This window comes from Notolepis coatsorum (assembly GCF_963971535.1).
Source record: "Notolepis coatsorum genome assembly, chromosome: 12".
NCBI lineage: Eukaryota > Metazoa > Chordata > Actinopteri > Aulopiformes > Paralepididae > Notolepis > Notolepis coatsorum.
In genome coordinates, this window is record NC_140176.1 from 80,106,247 (window position 1) to 80,129,448 (window position 23,202).

The following is a 23,202-nucleotide window of genomic DNA, read 5'->3' on the forward strand; positions in this document are numbered from 1 at the left end:
ATGTGTTCTTGTACGACCAGGTCCATACTGTACCTGTGTGTCTGTGTTTGTATGTGTTCTTGTACGACCAGGTCCATACTGTACCTGTGTGTCTGTGTTTGTACTGTATGTGTTCTTGTACGACCAGGTCCATACTGTACCTGTCTGTCTGTGTTTGTATGTGTGCACAGTTTGTTTGGAATGACCATTTTTATTTGTTGGGGAGACAACAGTTGCTCTGTGTTGATAAATGAGAGATACTGTATATAAACCAAAACTGTACAACATTGGTGTCTTAGTACTGGATCTCGAAAACAAGTCACAGTAGAACAGCAATATCATGTTTTTCCAGGGTTTGCACATAAATTAATTATTTCAGAATTGGTTATCAATGGTTAAAGGCCGCCATATTGGAAGAAACAGAACTACACAAATATTCAGTGCAAGGCCCCTAGAGGGATCAATCATGTTCTCCCATCCCGAATTTAGTCGTTATGCCAATTACCTTCCTGGTTGTTGCACGCATTGCCCCACTGTCGGTCTGGGGAGGGTGTAGACTACCAAGTTTCAAGTTTCTTTAATAGTTGTCATACAGAAGTACAGAATACTTTTATACAAAATGCTTCTTACTGTTACGCTCCAGAGACTGTGCTAGACAAGATAAGTATGAAATAAAATAGTATAGCATGTAAAATAGAATTAAAAATAGAGGTCACAGTGTTCAGTATAGACATATGTACAATGTTCGATGCAGAATAGAAGTAACTGAGTTACCATACAATATACAATATACTATGCAATGTACTAATATACAATACTATATAGTGCAAAGCAGAAATGGGATGAGGTACAATTTAGGTACAATTTACAGTAAGGTGTACGAGTTGTAGTGCAAATCCTTTACCAATAAATATAAAGTGTGTTTAGGTGATCTAAAGTGTGGAGAGTGGGTGCTGCAGTGTGTTGTTTGTTTAAAGTGAGTGTGTGCATGTGGATGTGTGTGCTGTGTGCATTTGATGGTTGTTGCATAGTGTTTATTGTTCGTTGAGCAGCCTGATGGCCTGGGGATAGAAGCTTCTTCTGAGTCTTTCTGTGCTTGCCTTGAGACTCCGGTATCGCTTGCCTGACCGCAGCAGTTCAAAGAGGCAGTTGTTCGGGTAGCTGGAGTCCTTGATGATTCTCTTAGCCTTACCCCTGCACCGCTTGTTGTAAATGTTCTGGAGGGTGAGAAGCCCCCCTCCAATTGTGCGTTCGGCTGAACGTGTCACTCTTTGTAGTCTGCTTCTGTCTTGTGCAGTGCTATTCCCAAACCAGGAGGTGATGTTGCCAGTCAGGATGCTCTCTATTGTACATGAGTAGAAGTTCTTAAGGATCTTCTGACTGACTTGGAACTTCCTTAGGCGCCTGAGGAAGTAGAGGCGTTGTCGTGCCTTCTTCACAACACTGTCAATGTGTGTGGTCCATGTCAAGTCCTCGGATATGTGGGCTCCGAGGTACTTAAAACTGTTCACTCTCTCAACCGGTGCCCCGTCGATGCTGAGGGGGCTGTAGTCCTTGACCCCCGACCTCCTAAAGTCCACAATCATCTCCTTTGTTTTGCTGACGTTCTTCTGGCACCATCCCGCCAGGACCTTGACCTCTTCCAGGTAGGCCCTCTCGTCGTTTGCAGAGATCAGGCCCACCACTACTGTGTCGTCAGCAAATTTGATGATTGTGTTGTTACTCCGCTGAGCCACACAGTCGTGTGTGTACAGGGAGTAGAGGAGGGGACTCAGAACACAGCCCTGGGGGGCCCCTATGTTGAGGGTGATGGACGAGGAGGTGCAGTTGCCTGCTCTCACCACCTGGGGTCTGCCCGTCAGGAAGTCCAAGACCCACTGGCAGAGTTCATAGTTCAAGCCCAGGTCCCTGAGCTTGGCTATGAGTTTGGAGGGGACTATGGTATTGAATGCCGAGCTGTAGTCGATGAATAGCATTCTCACATAGTTCCCCTTCCTCTTGTCCAGGTGTGATGCTGCTGTGTGCAGCACATGGGCTATGGCGTCCTCCGTGGACCTGTTGGGGCGGTATGCAAATTGCAGGGGGTCCAGGTTGATGGGGAGGGAGGAGCAGATGTAGCCCTTTACTAGCTTATCAAAGCACTTCATGGCTATGGAGGTGAGAGCTACAGGGCGGTAGTCGTTGAGGCAAGCAGGCTTGGATTTTTTAGGTACAGGGATGATAGTGGACTTCTTCAGGCAGGTGGGGATGACAGCCTGTTCTAAGGACAGGTTAAATATGTCAGTGAATACCGGGGCCAGTTGGTCGGCACAGACTTTTAGGACGCGGCCGGGGATGCCGTCCGGTCCTGCTGCCTTCCTGATATTCACTTTTTTAAAGGTCCGCCTCACCTCATGCTCTGTTACCCTGAACACTGAGTCTCCATCAGCAGACCCCCCCCCCATTGCCGTGGCTTGTAGGCTGGTGTTGTTATTACCAGCCTCAAACCTCGCATAGAAGGTATTGAGATAATTTGCTAAGGAGATGTCACTGTTCAGTTTGAGGGAGGTGCCTTTGTAGTCTGTCATCGTTTTGAGGCCCTACCACATGCCTCCTCCGATACATGTGGAGTCACCAGCCGCTTATTTTCACCTGACAGCAAGGAGGTTCACACTATTTCCCCCAGATCCCCTCCCTGCTGAACAGGTGCCCCGACCGACCAGTAGGAGTCGCTGTTTGCAACGACCAGGACTCATACCCCACCGGCTTCCCACCCGCTAACACTGCCAATTGTGTTAGTAGGGACGACTGACCAAGCCGGAGGTACCGCTGACAGCTGGATTCGATCCCAGAGTCTCTGCGGTGGTAAGCGAGTGTTTAGTCCTCTACACCACCCAGCCCCCTGTGTTTGGGTCTTTTAGTCGATTATTAATTATGTAATTGATTAATTGTTTTTTTATATGGCTATATGTACATGCTGAAAGGTTTACTTCTTGGAACATTACACGGACGTCTGTTTAACCACAAATTTACAAATATGCTTTGGTCTTTATTAAGTAATTACATTTAAATCAGTCCTGCTGCACGATTACACTTCACACAGAGAACAAACTAGTGGACATAGAGTAATTATAGACATACAGTAGACTATAATGACTGTTACTCAAAATAAGAGTGACTTCACTTGAGGAGCTTCCAGTACACATGCTGCACCACCGGCCCCCGAGTGCATTATGTGTCTGTGTGACTTATCCCTGTGTAATTCCAACCGCTATTAGTGACGGCTACGGCTAACACTGGGAACCCGGTCATGCCGGCTAGTGGCGCTGATTGCTTTCAGAGCCCGTCTCCTGTGTCCCCCGGAGACTCCTACATGAGAACTAAATGAGGTGTCGCCCCCGCGGGGAGGGACCGGCGCCGCAATATTGTAATAATAATGGAAGGAATCGTGACCTTTACCTTGAACGTTCCAGCGAAACTGCTCATCTGCCGAGCTGCAAAGAGAGGAGGAGAGAGAGAGCGTCAGGATAGCATAATTATGCTAAATGTCAGAATCTCACACACGGACGGCGAGAGAGGGGGAAGGAACAGAGATCAGGTGAATAATATCATCATCACAGTTATAGCGGAGTCAGAGACTGCATGGACACCGTGTCACATTCACATTCAGGATATTCTATACTTTTGTTTTTGGTGGTGGATGAAAATATACTGTTTATAAAAACCCAGAAGATAAAGTTGACTTTAGTTAAGTTAAGGAAGCCTGGGCTACGTCAATATATCCAAGGAAACTATAAAAGAAGGAAAGGTCATCACGTCAGAATACCAGCATTCTGTGATCTGCTTGGCGTCAGACTTTGGTGCCAGTTCTATACTGAGCACAGAGTGACAGCACTGTGCAATATTACACCTACTGTAGACGTAGTATATTTCTACTGTATTTATTTACTGTATATTTTATTCCATTTTTATTCTATTCTTATCTTATGCAATTTGATTTGTTTTGTTATTCTTATTCGTGACCTGTTCTGTCTAAATGTTTAATGTTGAGCGATTTGCAGTGTCAAATTTCCCTCGGGATAATAAAAGTATTTCTATTCTATTCTATCTATTGAAGCCTGTATTCTAAATATACCAGCTATGTGAGGAAATATACAACCAATATCAACCAATATATCAAACGTTAGCAAGTTAACGATGCAACAAATTGCAGATGATTCTGACATCTGAGGTAATAACCTGTTTTAACGAGAAGATGGCTGATCTCATTCAACTCAATGTCGGCCAAACTGAACATTTCCCACACCTGGCACCGATGTGTGTTCATGCACTACACAGTGACAAGATGACCCTTCCTTCTTTTATAGGTCAGAGTCAGAGATTTTATTTGCCATGTATGGACGGATCCACATTGGAATACTGTGTGTCTACAACTAAACCAATACAGGAGCAGAGCAGAAACAGTACACAAAAATAAAAATAAAACAGTAAGACAGTATAATGGACAGTAAGAAAAAACAGACAGTATAAAAGGACAAATGCTAAGGTTAAGATCAACATCCCCTAAAGTGTATAGCATAGTAAAATGCATAATGCATAGAGGCATAATTTACAGTAAAAGTGCATATAATCAAAGTGCAGTACAGTATATTCCTTGAATATACTGTACAATATACTGTATATATACAGGATACAGAAGCGTGTAAGCACCTTGTCCCTTTGACCTCGTACACCTCATCCCCGCCTGCCGAGGGGCCTTTCTGTTTGCATGTTCAAAGAGAATGAATGTCTGAATCATGTAAATGATGTCTTATCATGTTTACATGGAACGGCAGGCTGACTGTTGGTTTATGTGATACTATATGAGAGAGGAGGAAGAAAATCAAGATACATGCCATGGGTGTGTGTGTGTGTGTGTGTGTGCGTGCGTGTGTGTGTGTGTGTGTGTGTGTGTGTGTGTGTGCGTGTGTGTGTGTGCGTGTGTGTGTGTGTGTGTGTGTGTGTGCGTGTGCGTGTGCGTGTGTGTGTGTGTGTGTGTGTGTGTGTGACCATTACTGTTATAGAGTAAGGCCCCTTCCACGCCTGTCTACTCCTCTATTGTCAAACACATTCCCACAGGCCAGTAATAGGAACTACATTATGTCTGTGTGGACTGCCCTGCACGGGGGCACTACATATGGCTGGCATGGGGGGTGGGGGGGTGGAGGGCGGTCCCTTACCAAAGTATCACTGTAGTTTGATGGTCATTTCTAGGGTTATAATGACTTTTGATTTTATATGATGTTAAAAAGAAATGCATTCATACTACAGAAGTCTAATTATAGATTATATACTGTATATACTGGAGAGAGAAAAAAAAGAGAGAAAGGGGAAGAAATAGAGAGGGAGGGAGGGATAGAGAGGGAATGGATTACGGGAGAGCGTAAAAAGAAAGAAAAGATTGAGGGAGGGATAGACAGGGAAAGAGAAAAATACAGAGGGAGATAATACAGAGAAAGAGAGAGAAATAAAAAGATAGAGAGTGAGAGAGAAAGAGAGGAAGAATATTATTCGGTTCCACAGTACATAATTTCTCTCTCTATCTCTCTCTCTCTTGTAATATCACACTCAGACAAGCGTAGCCTCTCTCCTGACTCCAGGTCTGTATTAAAGTAAAATTTTACTGTTTCACAGCTCTAGATTGTATTGCTGCACACAGAGTAAACAAGTAAACAAACAGAACCCCAGATCGTCCCCACAGCACGCACACACACGCACACACACACACACACACACACACACACACACACACACACACACACACACACACACACACACACACACACACACACACACACACACACACACACACACACACACACACACACACACAATGGGCTGTCACTAACAATTATTTAGTTATTGATTAATATGTTGATTATTTAATCGATTAGTCGATTAATCTAAAGTAAACTATTAATTTACCAGAAAAATCAACAAAAATGTATTCTATTTGCAATTGAATATTTAATTTCTTCAGCGACACCATGAGACTATTCTCAGGAATGCTGACTTTCCGTTGCATTTCCAACAAATTGTGTGTGTGTTCCCAGTATAAACCATAATAGTGCCTAATCCTAACCCTAATCTTAATATCCCCATAACGCTAACCATAACCTAACCCTACACATTTCATATAAACCCTTTTCATGGTTCATATAGGAAATGCAAAATAATTTGCAACACGCCTCACTCACTGAGAATATGTTGCACACCAGACAGGCGCAGAGGATCGAACCTGTGTCACACCTGTTCTACATGTGCTTTAAGTATGAAGTATGATAAATCGCAAATTACCTTGGGTATGCAAATCGCTTTAGTTTTATGCAAAATATGCCTTAAGCTTTAAGGGGTTAACGTTGTATTTCTGTATTCGTTCGGTATACAGCACGTACTGAACCGAAGGTCCCGTACAGAAATGGTTCGGTACGAATACGTGTACCATTACACCCCTATAGGCTACACAGAAGCTGCACAGTTACTATAATTATTTTCAAATTTTTGTTATAAGTGAAATTGAACTTCTCAATATCTGTTTTATCTAGTGGTCAATCTTGTGTGGACACACCATCACGCGTGCGAGCCACTACAGTTCAGCAAGGCGGTCATCATGTGTGGACACACCATCACGCGTGCGAGCCACTACAGTTCAGCAAGGCGGCCATCACATGTGTGGACACACCATCACACGTGCGAGCCACTACAGTTCAGCAAGGCGGCCATCACATGTGTGGACACACCATCACACGTGCGAGCCACTACAGTTCAGCAAGGCGGCCATCACATGTGTGGACACACCATCACACGTGCGAGCCACTACAGTTCAGCAAGGCGGCCATCGTGTTAACTGTGTGGACACACCATCACATGTGCGAGCCACTACAGTTCAGCAAGGCGGCCATCATGTTAAATGTGTGGACACACCATCGTGCGTGCAAGCCACTACAGTTCAGCAAGGCGGCCATCATGTTAACTGTGTGGACACACCATCGTGCGTGCGAGCCACTACAGTTCAGCAAGGCGGCCATCATGTTAACTGTGTGGACACACCATCGTGCGTGCGAGCCACTACAGTTCAGCAAGGCGGCCATCATGGCTGCTTTTTTATATAGCGCTTTACAATTTGTTACTCACATTTTACCCATTCACTCACACATTCACTCACACATTCACACACCGACGGCGGAGGCAACCATGCAAGGTGCCAACCTGCTCATCGGGAGCAATTAGGGGTTAAGTGTCTTGCTCAAGGACACATCGACACGCTGCCTGGGAGGAGCGGGAATCGAACCGGGAACCTCCAAATTGCCAGACGACTGCTCTACCTCCCGAGCCACTGTCGCCCCATCATGTTAACTGTGTGGACACACCATCGTGCGGGCGAGCCACTACAGTTCAGCAAGGCGGCCATCACGCTGGCTGTGTGGACATAGCGAGACTGTGAGACTGCTGACCCACAGACATGGAGATACAAGCTCCCTGCAGCAGGCGAGGAGACACTTCTTACATGAGTCATTAGTCTTCTGCAGGGAGAGAGAATGAGAGAGCTCCACACAGAACTGTCTCCCTGCACAGATGCCAGTCCTTAATTAAGAGCACTACTCACTCGTGATAAGACTCCCTTCACTGCACGAGGGTGTGTGTGTGTGTGTGTGTGTGTGTGTGTGTGTGTGTGTGTGTGTGTGTGTGTGTGTGTGTGTGTGTGTGTGTGTGTGTGTGTGTGTGTGTGTGTGTGTGTGTGTGTGTGTGTGTGTGTGTGTGTGTGTGTGTGTGTGTGTGTGTGTGTGTGTGTGTGTGAGGGTGTGTGTGTAGAAGTTGTCAAACCCACACAAAGCCCTCAACTGAAGGCAATTTATATCTTTGATAATTGCTATCCTGTTGATTCTAGAAGACTAAATGGCAGCCGCAGTGAGCCGTCCTGGGCTGTTCCATTATCGCCAACACTACCACAGCAGTCTAATAGACTCTAATAAGTCTGACACATGCTAATGCTTCAGTAGAAATCAGCTGAACGTTACAACCACAAAGGCCCGCCCTGTTCTATCGGTGCCAGCGATCCATATTTGATTGAACTTGTTTATTTTCAATTTAACCTCTGTTCAGTCAAGCAGGTCGATGAGGAATTGCTACTTTCAATGACAGGCCGGCCAAATATTGACGAGTAAATTGACTGAAACCGAGTCATAAAAGGGGGCTTTGAGGAGAGCTGGCGGCATTGTTGCAGAGCAGCACATTCTATATAACAGGGATCATTCATCAAGCAGTGAAAGCCACTAATTAGGACAGAATGCGGCTCATTGTTTGAAACCCCACCACCACAGACACACACACGCACATGCACGCACACGCACACACACACGCACACACACGCGCACACACACGCACACGCACACACACCACACACACACACAAGCTCTCATTTATACATACATCTTTATAATCTGAATTCATAATGTGTAGATTACAGTAAATCCTATCAGGTTGATGAAAGCAATGTTCTCTCCAATTTGTCCAATATGCCTGGAGCAAAGTCTAAGTCTCAGCGGTGTGAACCACGCAGTCTCTCTCGCCACGCCATTCCCACGGATCACGTACTGTGTCAGCGAAACATTTTCAAAATGTGATTATGAGGTTATTCCTATGGGTCTAAATGGAGATGTTATGGACGTGTGTTGTGTCATATCTCAGTGTTGCCACAGTTGCCTCTACATAACTCTGTTTAATACAGTATAAATACTTAAACACATTAACACACACACACACACACACACACACACACACACACACACACACACACACACACACACACACACATACATACATACATACATACACAAGACAAAATTAAATATAACCATCACATGACTTGTTTTCAATGTTGTACAGTGTTGGTTTATATATACAGTATCTCTCATTTATCAACACAGAGCAACTGTTGTCTCCTGCGGCATGGTCATGCTGGACCTACAAAAGGCCTTCGACACTGTCAATCACTCCATTCTAATGGACAAGCTAAAAGCAATTGGTTTTGATTAGGGATGCTCGATATTGGCTTTTTTACCGATACCGATATTCCGATATTGTCCAACTCCAATTTCCGATACCGATACCGATACCGATATCAACCGATACCGATATATGCAGGGTTTCCCCCCCAAAAAACGGAATAATTTCAGGTAACTAATAATTTCACTGGATGCATTCAAAAGGCTTTCTAAATGTAAGCATTATCTGTGCAAAATATGATCATTAAAAAGGTAAAAATGAACATTTTAAACCAACATGCATACTTTTGACAATAAATAAAATAAGAATTGGTTCTTACTTGCTTGCCTGGGTAAATAAAGGTTAAATAAATGTTAAAAAAAAAAAAAAAAAAAAAAATTGTTATTGTTTTTTTTTTTTTTTTTACCGATACCGATATTTTCCGATATCACATTTTACTGCCGATATCGGCCGATAATATCGGTCGGCCGATAATATCGGACATCCCTAGTTTTGATAGCTTATCAGTGAGCTGGATGCAATCCTACCTGGAGGGGAGAGAACAGATGGTAGAGGTAAACGGTACTCTATCCCCCCCCCTCACAGTGAGCTGTGGTGTTCCACAAGGAAGCATACTAGGACCGCTACTCTTCCTAATTTATGCAAATTACATGTTGTCAGCCTGTGACTGCAACTTGTTCCTGTTTGCGGACGACTCAGCCCTGCTGGTCTCTGACAAGAACAAGTTGCAGGTTGAAAAAACCCTAAGCTCGGAACTAGGCAAAATCTGCATATGGCTCGCTGATAACAAACTATCATTACACATGGGCAAAACAGAGTCCATTCTCTTCGGTTCAAATAACAAACTCAGCAAGACCGACGGCTTCTCAGTTACAGTGGGTGACAATATTGTCACAAGGAAAGACGAAATTACCTACCTGGGTTCCATCCTAGAGGCAAATCGTTCCTGTGACAAAATGGCATCCAATGTAATAAAAAAAGTCAACCAACGAACTAGATTCTTGTACCGGATCTCCTCTCTGGTAAACAAGAATACCCTGAAGACTCTGGCAGGAGCACTCATTCAAGGGTACTATGATTATGCGTGCACCTCATGGTACCAAAGCACCTCAAAGGCGCTTAAAACAAAATTACAAACATCACAAAACAAACTGGTCAGACTACTACTTGACCTGAACCCCAGAACCCACCTCACCCCTGCCCACTTTGACAACCTAGGATGGCTTAGAGTAGACGACAGAGTACAGCAACTTGCAATGGGCCTGGTCTACAAGATACACTATACGACCGGGGTGCCAATGTACATGTCAAAATACTTCCCAAAGGTCAGTGAATACCACAACCACTACACCAGAGGAAGCTCAACAAATCATGTTAAACCCAGATTCGGCTCAAACAAGGGACTAAACACGTTTCGCAATTATGCCACAACAATGTGGAACGCCCTACCAAAAGCTGTAAAGGAATGTGAATCCCTGCCCACATTCAAAACCGCTCTTAAAGAGCACCTACGGGAGGCTGCAATTCGAAACTGGCCACCGTAAATGCCCAAAACCCCCACCACCTCCTAATAGACAGTCTCCTCCCCACCGCATGTATATATCCCCTCCCCGCCGTATGTATATTTCTCTCCCACCCACCCACCCCCTCCTAATGTACAGTCCCCTCCCCATCATATGTATATACTCTGTCAGGATCTAGGGGTAACAGTACTGTATATTTGAATACCGTTTATGTCACAAATGTATCAGTACTAAATACCTATATGTCCCTATGCCATAAATGTCATGTATGTTGTGTATGTCATAAATGTCTATATGAATTGAAAATGGGGGACCCTGATGGAAACAAGACTAACGTCTTTCTCAGGTCTGCATCCCCTTAACAATTGTATTGAGCCGTACTGTATTGTACCCATTCTGCAATCTGTTAAATAAAGTTTTCATTCATTCATTCCCCCAACTAGGGCTGCACGATTAATAAAAAAAAAATGATTTTGACTTAACTTTTTTAATGATGACAACAAATAAGAATCGTGTGAGAAAATCGTGATCTCAATTCTTAGAGAGAAAAATCGTGATGGCAACTTTGACTTTGCCATCGTCTGCCGGCTCCGGGCCGTGTTTCTCTACAGCCAGAGAGAGAGAGGGACGTCTGCCGGCTGCGGGCCGTGTTTCTCTACAGCCAGAGAGAGAGAGAGAGAGAGAGAGAGGGACGTCTGCCGGCTCCGGGCCGTGTTTCTCTACAGCCAGAGAGAGAGAGAGAGGGACGTCTGCCGGCTCCGGGCCGTGTTTCTCTACAGCCAGAGAGAGAGAGAGAGGGACGTCTGCCGGCTCCGGGCCGTGTTTCTCTACAGCCAGAGAGAGAGAGAGAGAGAGGGACGTCTGCCGGCTCCGGGCCGTGTTTCTCTACAGCCAGAGAGAGAGAGAGAGAGAGACGTCTGCCGGCTCCGGGCTGTTTGTTTCTCCGGATCATTCAATACATTGTTGGGAAGTTAAACTTCCCACCGTTCGATCCACACCCCTCTCAACTTATTGCTTTCAGTCTCGATTTACAAGATGAAGCGGGGGCTGATCGCAATGAGAAGAATGGACGATCATGCCGAATTAACGCCAGTACACACATTACAAGAACCTTTGTGACACACTCATTTTCCGTGGGATTTTGCATAAATTAGGAACAGTAGCGGTCCTAGTATGCTTCCTTGTGGAACACCACAGCTCACTGGGAGGGGGGAGGGGGGAGGGGGGGGGGGGGAGGGTACCGTTTACCTCCACCATCTGTTCCCTCCCCTCAAGGTAGGATTGCATCCAGCTACTTTTACTGTGACAGCACTTACTGACACTTACTAACATACTTATGTTAATGCTATTCATGTGAGGGGAGTGGCTGGGCTGGTTGTAGGGGCGTATTGTTCATGCCCAGCCCAAACCGGCAGAACTTCACATTCTCTCACCAGAATACAATTTTAATGTAAGTATCACAATTATAGTCAGCCATCATCATGTATGTATTGGAACTGTATGTACATTGGGAACTGAACAGCAGTAATTGTTTGAGCAAGGCCAGGCTATATGCTTACAATGCTGTTGTGAAGACTTAAGAATTTTAATTTCACTCAAAGCATTAAAGTGTGTTGTATAACCAGGTGTTACAAGGTGCAGGTCAAACATGAGATATACAGGGGTGAGTCTCTGCAGAATGCAGTTATTTGTCCTTCAGATAGTCAATGAATGGGCTCCATATGTCCGAAAACCTGTTGTGCTCTTTGGATCTATAATAGCGGATCCTCTCCATCTGTATGATTGTGATCATTTCATTGAGCCATTTCTGGAAACACGGGGGTGTAGGTGAAGAGCTTCCTTTGCACAGAAAATAAATGCAGCCTTCCACGACAGCCTTGTCAGGTAGTACATGTTAAACTAAAGTGATGAATACAAAAGAAAACCTTCCTCATAGAGACATACAGCACAGTATATATAGACATACAACACAGTATACAGTATAGATTATTAAAATGTTTACCAACCGCTGACAAGAAGACATGCCTTCTCCATGCTGTTTGATCCAGGCATGCTTCCCTACCCATTATGTCACTATAGGCTGACCTTGCTGAAGAATGACGCTTTCAGAGGAACTATGCTTTCAAAACGTATGATCTAAATGTCATAATCACAGCAAGAGCATTCTTCACTCCTCCTCATCCCCCCTTCACATTCACCACACACCTTCCTCACTCCTCTTCATCCTCCCTTCCATCCACCACGGAAGCCTCTTCATCCTCCCTTCTATTCACCACGGAAGCCTCACGCCCATATATGGTCAGCACTCCTTCACCCCCTGTCACTCAACTCAGCTGCACCTCATCTCCTGATTCACACGCTGCCAGGCACCTCACTCTTCACAGCTGTGTCCCATCCCCTGATCACCAAGACCCTACTTCTACCGGAGGATGCTGACCAGAAGTCGTCGTGGTGTTATTATCATTACCTAGGTACGACACCTCAGTCCGAAGACCTGCTAGACACTCTTGTGTGATTATTCCCTGTTCTAACATTCCTTCTCTTGTGCCCAGGACCTCCGTTCCAGCGAGCCCGTCTGGACCCCTGGAGCTATACTAAGGAGTTCCTGCTCACTCTCTCGACACGGACCTGTGTCTTCCATCCGCAGTAGCACTGGAGTGAACCTGCTCTCATTGCCCCAAGAACATTCCCAATTCCTGTCTGTTGTACATTTCTGGATGTAACTCTTGTCTGCTTGGGGAATACTATTAAATATCCTGAAACGCTCCATTCTCTCTTCTCCTGTGTTCAGCGATTGGGCTCTGCTTAAAACCCATTCTCACACTAAAGACAGATTAAAGTGGTTTTTATTGTATCTACTTTTTTCTCCTCCTTTTTTCTGTGATTTTTCTCCCCATCCCAATTTACCTCTCGTGCCAATTCTCCCTGTCCTGTCCTGATCGTTGCTCGCATATGTCCCCCACTGGCCGGTTGTAGGGAGGATAGAAGCCTTGCATCACATGTCCCCTCCGATACATGTGGAGGCAGCCTGTCACATCTTTTCACCTGTCAGCGCGGACTCTCATTAGGCGAGGAATAACGTGTAGGAGGCTCACACTGCCCCCGCCATTTTCCTGACTTTGCTGTGCAGGCGCCCCAACCGACCTGTAGGAGTCACTGTTCACAACGACCAGACTACCACCCTTCAACTTCCCACCCGCTAACTCTGCCAATTGAGTTAGTATGACGGCCGGCCCAAGCCGGAGGCAACGCCGACACCGAACCCGGTGTCTCTTGCGTTGGTGACGAGCGCAATGTCCGCTGCGCCACCCAGCCGCCACAGATTAAAGTGTTGTGCTCGTTCATAGTTAACTATGTCACTATTCTGGAAGAAGTATATAACTTATAAGTTCCTTTTGTATGTCGGTGATAGCTGGCAGTGTTGTGAGAGATGTCCCTATAATGCGGTAACACACGGTGTAAAATAGTGTAACGAACGAAGCATGCGGATCAATAGCAGTGGCCGTCTGCTGTGACTCTAATCTTTCCGACTGACTGCACGACTCTCCGTTCTTCTACGTGGGGTTTTTGTTTTGTCTTGTCTTCTCTATACCTGCATTGATCTGCGTTCCTGATCATTTGGAGCTGTGGACCTTTTCCTCTAAAGAGGAACTTTCCTTCACCACTCTTGTTGCGTTAAGCAGCACATCTTCAATGAGTTCAGAACGGGTTGCTGTTGTTGAATCAATACCAGAGAAGAGAGGTTCCCTGACATCGACCTGCTACCAGGCTTAAGTGCTCTTATATGTGGCGTCGCGGAAGGCCACAGTAACAGTAGGAGCTCGCTGTTATTTGATGACGACGCTGAAATTATGTTTGCCAATTACTTCCATAACAAAATTAGATGGCAAAATGCCGTCTGCAGTATATTAAAGCATAATGACACAGATGGTGCCGCTAGTGATTGATATGTTCACCCTGCTGCACACTATGCCCCGTCCCCGATCAGTGATGTCAGAGCGCCTCTCCAGTTGTCTAGGAAAAAATAGGTGCTCTGACATCACAGATTGGGGCGGGGCAGAGTGTGCAGCAGGGTAGAAATCCCTAGGGCACCATGTGTGTCATTATGCTGTAATATATTCCAGACGGCATTTTGCCATCTAATTTAGCTATGGAAGTAATTGGAAGAACACACATGATTTCAGCATCATCATACTGGGTTCCCTGTATCTGTGGCCTTCAGTGTGCCAACTATAAGAGCCCTATAAGAGACCAACACAGTTAATGTATTCTCCTTATGTTCTGTCCAGCAGATTATAGCTCATATCCAGAAATCTTAGAACTCCATTGTTTTCCATAAAACGGTTAAAACAAGTCACAGAGTCGTACTAGTTTGTTTTTATCGGTATATTTTATCACGGGGATGAACGCGGACATTGTACTTTTTTCCTGGAACTACTTTATGAAGTGACAGCGATTCCTTCTAGTCTGTCTGTATGTCTGAGCCAGAACTACTTCCAAAGCAATCGCTGTCACTGATTGCATTGAAAGGAATCGTTTCATAGCTACAGTATGCTGAAAATGAGAAAACTATAAAATTGATGTTCTACAAGTTGAGTATTTCTTTTCAGGAACTACTTTTTAGCTGCTGTGGTGATTTAGCTTCCTGGAACTTGTTTTGAGTGACATTAGCCTAAATTGTGCTGGCTCACTTTTTGGGAGTCTTCCACGACACTACTTCATCTTTCACTGTACAGGATCTGTCAGAATACACACCTGGTCGTTGTGATGACAACCATGTTCCACTTAATCATCGTGAGCATGACAGATTGTCGCCATAACGTCAGACTGTCAATCACAACCGACGAGTGGGCTTCTATTCTCTGGTCGTATTCGGCGTGTGGGGGTGGGTTTGTGTGTGTGTGTGTGTGTGTGTGTGTGTGTGTGTGTGTGTGTGTGTGTGTGTGTGTGTGTGTATGTGTGTGTGTGTGTGTGTGTGTGTGTGTGTGTGTATGTGTGGTGAGACAGAGACAGTGAGAGAAGGGAGAGAGATTATGTCAGTGAATGAGAGAGAGAGAGAAAGAGAGAAAGAGAGAGAGAGAGAGCGAGAGAGAGAGCGAGATAGAGAGAGAGAGAGAGAGAGAGAGAGAGAGAGAGAGAGAGAGAGAGAGAGAGAGAGAGAGAGAGAGAGAGAGAGAGAGAGAGAGAGAGAGAGAGAGAGAGAGGAAGAGAAAATTGGAATTAACTTCTGTGTCATGGGGGTGGGGGGTGTGCGGGGGGGCGGGACCGCAGAGTGAATACCAAGGAAGTCGGAAGTTGTTGAAAACGTTGGGAATATTAAATAGTAAGTGCGTATGTGTCTGCAAGTGTGTGTGTGTGTGTGTGTGTGTGTGTGTGTGTGTGTGTGTGTGTGTGTGTGTGTGTGTGTGTGTGTGTGTGTGTGTGATGCACAACTTCTATTCAGAAACCAATCCATTGTCTATCTCATAAATGCAGAGGAGCAGCTTTTTGTTGATGAGACAAGTGATTGACGGTTTAACAACAGGTCTCTACAGTGAGCTGTCTCATCTAACTGAGCCCCGAGATGACTTCTAATACACCACTACTGACAGCTGCTACGACATGGCAGCCTCTCCGAGAAACACAGAACACAACAGTATCGACAGCTCCTATAGAACCATCCTTTCAGCCGTCACTCTCTCCTCTCCTGATAGTAAAGTATCTCCTACACACTGAATACACACACACAGTCACGCATGCACGCACGCACACACACACACACACACACACACACACACACACACACACACACACACACACACACACACACACACACACACACACACACACACACACACACACACACACACACACACACACACACACACACACACACACACACACAGTCACACCCTTACTCACAAAGCCACACACACGTTTCGATATCCATATGCATACAAGCACATGCTATTGCTACATCATACACACCCACACATACAATTGTAAAACTGCAAACCTTTTTATCTCCACCAGGCCACGTGTGTGTGTGTGTGTGTGTGTGTGTGTGTGTGTGTGTGTGTGTGTGTGTGTGTGTGTGTGTGTGTGTGTGTGTGTGTGTGTGTGTGTGTGTGTGTGTGTGTGTGTGTGTGTGTGCGTGCGTGCGTGCGTGTGTGTGTGTGGCTGCCATAGAGGTATTAATAGAACACCGTTCACACTGGGAAACGATGCTACTACCAAAGGAAACCATCACAAGCATCTTCAATGATTATGTCTCCACTGTGAGTTTCTGGAAATAAATGACCATTTCTATAGCGGCAGCTGTAGCCTAAGCTATACCCACATGCCCCATTATGGTTCATTATTTAAGACTAATGATTCCTTATGGTCAGAATCAACAACGACTTTTCCAAACAATTACAGTAGTAATTTCACATCTTCTCTTCCCCCTCTATGAGTTGTTTCTTGGAAAATTACAGGCATATCTCTGACATCATAATACATTAATACTTACAAATGAGGCCTAAACTATTTCACTACCACACTACAGAAGGTTAACCCTTGCACTACCACACTAGTAGTAGTGCAAGGGTTAACCTGCTGTAGTGTCACAGAGAAAGGGTTAACCCTTTGGTACTGTAGTGTGGCAGTGAAAGGGTTAAAAACCCTTTCAGCTATAGATGTTTGTATTATCTGTATTGAGAATGCTAGAACTCTGATAACTTTGAGCGAGTAACAGTCGTGACATCATCACCGTTGTAATGTTCAGTTCTCAGGATTCTAAACCTGCATGTGAGATCACCAAGCGATGTATATTTGATGAATATAGATTTAGTCTGCATAAATCTGCATGTCGACCAGATCACTAAAACCGCCTACTTCCACCTCAGGAACATTGCCCGTCTACGCCCCTCACTATCCTGCTCTGCTGCCGGAACACTGACCCACACACTTATCACTTCCCGACTGGACCACCGCAACAGCATTCTGTATGGCACATCCACCAAAATCCTCAATAAACTACAATACGTCCAAAACTCCGCTGCTCGCATGCTCAGCTCCACCCGCCGCTCCGACCACATCACCCCCATCCTCCACGATCTCCACTGGCTCCCCATCATGTACAGGATTCAGTTCAAAATTCTACTCATCTGACCTCCTTCTCCACCACACGCCTACCCGCTGCCTCAGGTCCGCAGATACTAACCTCCTCCAACCCATCAGGACTAAGCTCCAGACCTGGGGCGACAGGGCCTTCGCTGCAGCTGCCCCCACCCTTTGGAACGCCCTTCCCAACCATATCTGTCATGCAGACACCTCTAACATAACATAAACCTAACATTTTATTTTGGATTTCATGGTGTTTTTTATTTTGTTATTGATTTATTGTGATGTTTCTTCTTGACTTGTTTAAAGAAGACGTGTCCGGCTCATGGGGACATTAATGTGTGTTGTCGGGCCTTACAAATAAATTTGATTCGATTTGATTTGATAAAATTGGGTATACATACAATATATAAATTAGTACTAATCCAGAACCCTGTACAGAGTTGTAGTAGTAATATTTACAGTGATAAAGACACTAGTTACTGGCCAGCAGCGATATATATATAATATATAAACTAAATAAGACTTGTGCACATCTTGTTGGACTCCGACTGGAGGTGCAGGTCAGCGCAAGAAAGATGTATAAAGCTAAAAGAAGGAAACCTTCAAAAGAAGGGGCCGCACACTCCTCCTCAGGACTGATTTAGCTTTTTATTTGTTTGGTGCACAACGCGTTTCGCTTCCGCTTCCTCAGGTGCTTCACAGCAGGTGTCAGTGATAATCATTATACAGAATGCTCCACCCCCACATAGTAACATATCAAGCTCATTGGCTCCTCAATTATTACATTTCATTTAATCATTTTGCAAGATGTAATGCATAGAAACCACATATATAAATATAATGCATAGAAACCACATATATACATATAGACTCATTTAAAAAATATATATAATAACACAGTATGAACAATTTATAGAAAGTGACAAATACCCAAGTCATTAGAAATGACAAATAATTTTTTTAATTACACCTACAAAGGTTACACAGAACCCCTTCAGTTTGAGACTATTGAGATAGTGGTTACAAAAATAGATTTAGTTCAAGGGATTCATTTAAATCATGGGGGTTGACAGAATTTAAAGTGAAAATCCAATAAGCTTCCCTCTGTAGGAGAAGTTTTTTTTATATCACCGCCCCTAGGTGGCTTTCTCAATCCCAATGAACCTCAGAGAGGCTGTAGATCCATGATCTCTCTCTTTATAGTGTCTGGCAATGGCATAGTCCATATTGTTGTTCCTGATAGCTGCCTTATGTTCTGCTATTCGCACCTTCAAATAAATGTTTGTTTGCCCAACATAAACCTTACCACAGGGGCATTTCAGCATGTAAATGACATGTGTAGTGTTACAATTTATAAAATCCCTTATTTTATATTCCTGTCCACTTGTCCAGACTGTGGATGGTAGAAAACCTTTGTGTTCATGGTGTTTGCAATATACGTATAGATGTGGTTTATATGCATTATATTTATATATGTGGTTTCTATGCATTACATCTTGCAAAATGATGAAATGAAATGTAATAATTGAGGAGCCAATGAGCTTGATATGTTACTATGTGGGGGTGGAGCATTCTGTATAATGATTATCACTGACACCTGCTGTGAAGCACCTGAGGAAGCGGAAGCGAAACGCGTTGTGCACCAAACAAATAAAAAGCAAAATCAGTCCTGAGGAGGAGTGTGCGGCCCCTTCTTTTGAAGGTTTTCTTCTTTTAGCTTTATACATATGTATATAGAGAAACGGTATATACAGCATTACTGTAAATATGCTCTTTTGTAGAAGACACGCCTACCAACATAATGTATCTGTGTTGCTACAGTAGGTCATATGAGGGAAACCATCTGTGTTTAGAAAGACACTGTTCTAGCTAAAGCTTTCAATAAATAAACATGATATGCCCTTCCAGATTATACCATTTATTACAAGTGTGTATGTGTGTGTGTGAGAGGTCTGACCTCTCACACACAAACACACACAAACGTACACATGTACACGTGTACACACAAAACACACACACAATTCGCATCATCATCATAGAAAAATGGTTTAACTTGTGGTCAACAGTGTCAGTGTCACATTTGTGTGTCTGTTTGTGTGTGTATGTGTGTGACTGTGTGATTGTGGGTCCAGAGACGCTAGACACGTACATGTGTGTGTGTGTGTGTGTGTGTGTGTGTGTGTGTGTGTGTGTGTATGTGAGTGTGTATGTGTGTGTGTGTGTGTGTGTGTGTGTGTGTGTGTGTGTGTGTGTGTGTGTGTGTGTGTGTGTGTGTGTGTGTGTGTGTGTGTGTGTGTGTGTGTGTGTGTGTGTGCGTGTGCGTGTGCAGCATCTGCTAGCTGCACTAGTGTTTTGCTGTGGAACATCTGCTGTGTGCTTCTGAATGACCTGGCTATTATAGTTATTATTTTAGGTGGGCTATCACCATTTCACAGCACCGCAGATAATGACAGAACAGTGTCATGCATTATTCACTAGTCATGGCTGGTCTGACACCATGGCTGGTCTGACATCATAGTGCCCCCACATCTACACACTACAGCCAACAATGTAAAATATTGACCAACTTGCTACTGTTTTTACAGATCTTTTTAATTGGTCTCTCTTAAAGTCCCGGCATGCTATACATCTGCCACAGTCATACCTGTGCCCAAGAAATCTAGCACTGCTTGTCTGAATTATCACAGGCCCGTCGCTCTGACCTCTGTCATTATGAAGGTGTTCGAGCGGCTTGTCTGTGATCATTTATCTAGTATTGTTAAGCTAGACATGTATCAGTTTGCGTATCAGCCCAACAGGTCTGTAGGGGATGCTGTATCCATGTGTTTACACACCATCCTGCAGCACCTGGAGGCCTCTGCCACTTATGTACGAATTTTGTTTATTGATTTCAGTTCAGCGTTTAACACGATTGTGCCTTTTAAACTATTTGAAAAACTTTAATAGCTAGGAATCGATGAGTCTCTGTGCTATTTTATTCTAGATTTTCTCTCAGACAGAGAACAATAGGTAAAATAGGTAATTTGTTCTCTAGATCCAGGACCTTGACCACCGGGGCCCCCCAGGGCTGTGTCCTCTCTCCTCTGCTCTACTGTCTATACACTAATGACTGTGCCTCCCACTCTGAATCTGTCCCAGGGCTCTACGCTAACCTTTTTCACTAGGGGCACAGGTGCTCCTAAATGAAAAAATTTAGGAGCACACAAAGAAATTTAGGAGCACCCAAAAATATTTAAGAGCACAATGAAAATATTTCAAGTAACACAGTTTTAATTTTTTTTTCAAAAATAAATGTATATTTGTACTGTGCGTGCATGTGCAAACGGGAACGGGACACACATCTGTGCAATAGCACATACCACCAAAGTCACTGGCCCACTGTGTGCGTGTGTGTGTATCATCTGCGTGTGCAAACGGGAATGGGACACAGACATTTGAACTATTAATTAAGTGATTAATGCCTACTGTGGCAAAGTTGTAGCCAACAACTAGGCCTAATAAGAAAGGCAGTGACATTGAACAAAAAGGAGACACTGGCATTACCACCAGGGCCATCAGTAGAGGGGGGAGCTAGTGTTGCTCTTCTAGAAAAATAATCCTTTCAGGGTTGCCAAGTTTCAAGTTTCTTTAATAGTTGTCATACAGAAGTACAGAATACTTTCATACAAAATGCTTCTTACTGTTACGCTCCAGAGACTGTGCTAGACAAGATAAGTATCAAATAACATAGTATAGCATGTAAATTAGAAGTAGAAATGAGGTCACAGTGTTCAGTATAGACATATGTACAATGTTCGATGCAGAATAGACGTAACTGAGTTACCATATAATATACAATACTATGCAGTGTACTAATATACAATACTATATAGTGCAAGCAGAATGGGATGAGGTACAATGTAGGTACAATTTACAGTAAGGTGTACGAGTTGTAGTGCAATCCTTTATCAATAAATATAAAGTGTGGGGAGTGGGTGCTACAGTGTGTTTGTTTAAAGTGAGTGTGTGCTATAAAGTGTGGGGAGTGGGTGCTACAGTGTGTTTGTTTAAAGTGAGTGTGTGCGTGTGGATGTGTGTGCTATGTGTGTTTGATGGTTGTTGTGTAGTGTTCATTGTTCGTTGAGCAGCCTGATGGCCTGGGGATAGAAGCTTCTTCTTGAAATACTGTACACCTCCAGTACAGAAACATTGTTTATGAGTTTGCGTGTCAGGTAGACCATTGATTGACAGTCGATTCTGCCAATTACGACGTCACACCGCTTGCACTCTGGCCGTCCGGCGCTGCAGCTGGACCCTATTGCCCACCTCTGCTGCTTGCACTCTGGCCGTCCGGCGCTGCAGCTGGACCCTATTGCCCACCTCTGCGGTTGATAACGCTAGCCAAGTTAGCTGTACACACATACACAGTGGGCCAGTTACTTTGGTGTAGGGGTGTAACAATGCATCGCAATGCATCAATCCTACTTTGCAATAATTACAAAACATGACATTGTTTTCGAACTCTAGCCATGGGAAAATGTTTAGCCAATTCACGTAAAATTTGTATGTCTTCCCTCCGGCTCCAGTGGGTGTAGCTTCGCTAGCTACAGTGGGTACATTGGGTGCTACAGTGGGGGTAGTAGTGGGTGTAGCCTCGCTAGCTTGGCCAACTTCGCTAGCATGCTGGCTAGCGTCAGTATCTTGGTTAACGTTAACGTTAACTATCACCTCTGTAACATGAGCTGCCTCGCCTGACTTCTCATTCTCCGGTATCTTTCGCGCAAAATAAAAATGAATGGGCTTCGACATGGCTGTATTGTCTGACTCAGACAGACGCTAATCATTACTTTCAGTTTCCAGTCGCGTGACCACAGGAAACTCTACTGTGATTGGAACATTTATGCGGCTGTGAACTGTGGGACTTGTAGTTTTTTAACGATTCTCGCAGCGGAGAAAAAAAAGAACGAATGAGGCTGTAATCTGCACTCGCACGCCGTGCGAGTAATTGATTTTTCAGGTTCGCACACACATATTTTTAGGGGCATATACGAGCAATATGGTCGCACTGTAGAGCCCTGTGTCCGATTTTGTAAATACGCGGATGACACAGCAGTAGTGGGATTGTAAGGGACCAAGCAGCCAGACAAGGAGGACACAGTGGTTTTGCCAAAAAATAAGGGTTTTATTTTACCCATTTCAAAAACAGCCAAAGAATAAGGGTTTTATTTACCCATGCAAAAACATAATTTAAATATAACATAAATGGTCAAAATAATACAGCAGGACAAAACCAGACCTGAACAGAACGGAAGACAATGACAACTAAGAACTCAAAACTATATATATAGGCCCTGGCCAGATACATCTAATCTAAGTGGGCTAATTGATAATTAATATTTTACTAAATAATATCTTACACTTCTAATGAATCTAACAAACAATACACACACAACACACAACACAACTACCAAACTGCACAACTAATAATCTTAATTAATAAGGAAATACATATAAGGAAACTAAATTACAATACAATAAACCCCCCCGGCATCTCCCGCAACATGGTTTGGTCCACCCCCCCCCATCCGGCCATTTAGGACCGATCAGTCAC

General features: G+C 44.2%; 1 protein-coding gene across 1 annotated transcript in view; it reads right to left on the reverse strand.

The window, feature by feature from the left end:
- Positions 1-23,202, reverse strand: part of ctnnd2a (catenin (cadherin-associated protein), delta 2a) — a gene marked incomplete at both ends in the record, with an annotated part of 886,308 nt that overhangs the window by 649,054 nt on the left and 214,052 nt on the right. The window contains one exon of the mRNA XM_084325908.1: positions 3,418-3,452. Within this exon, the coding sequence (XP_084182034.1) occupies positions 3,418-3,452 (35 nt within the window). The remainder of the gene's footprint in view (positions 1-3,417; positions 3,453-23,202) is intronic.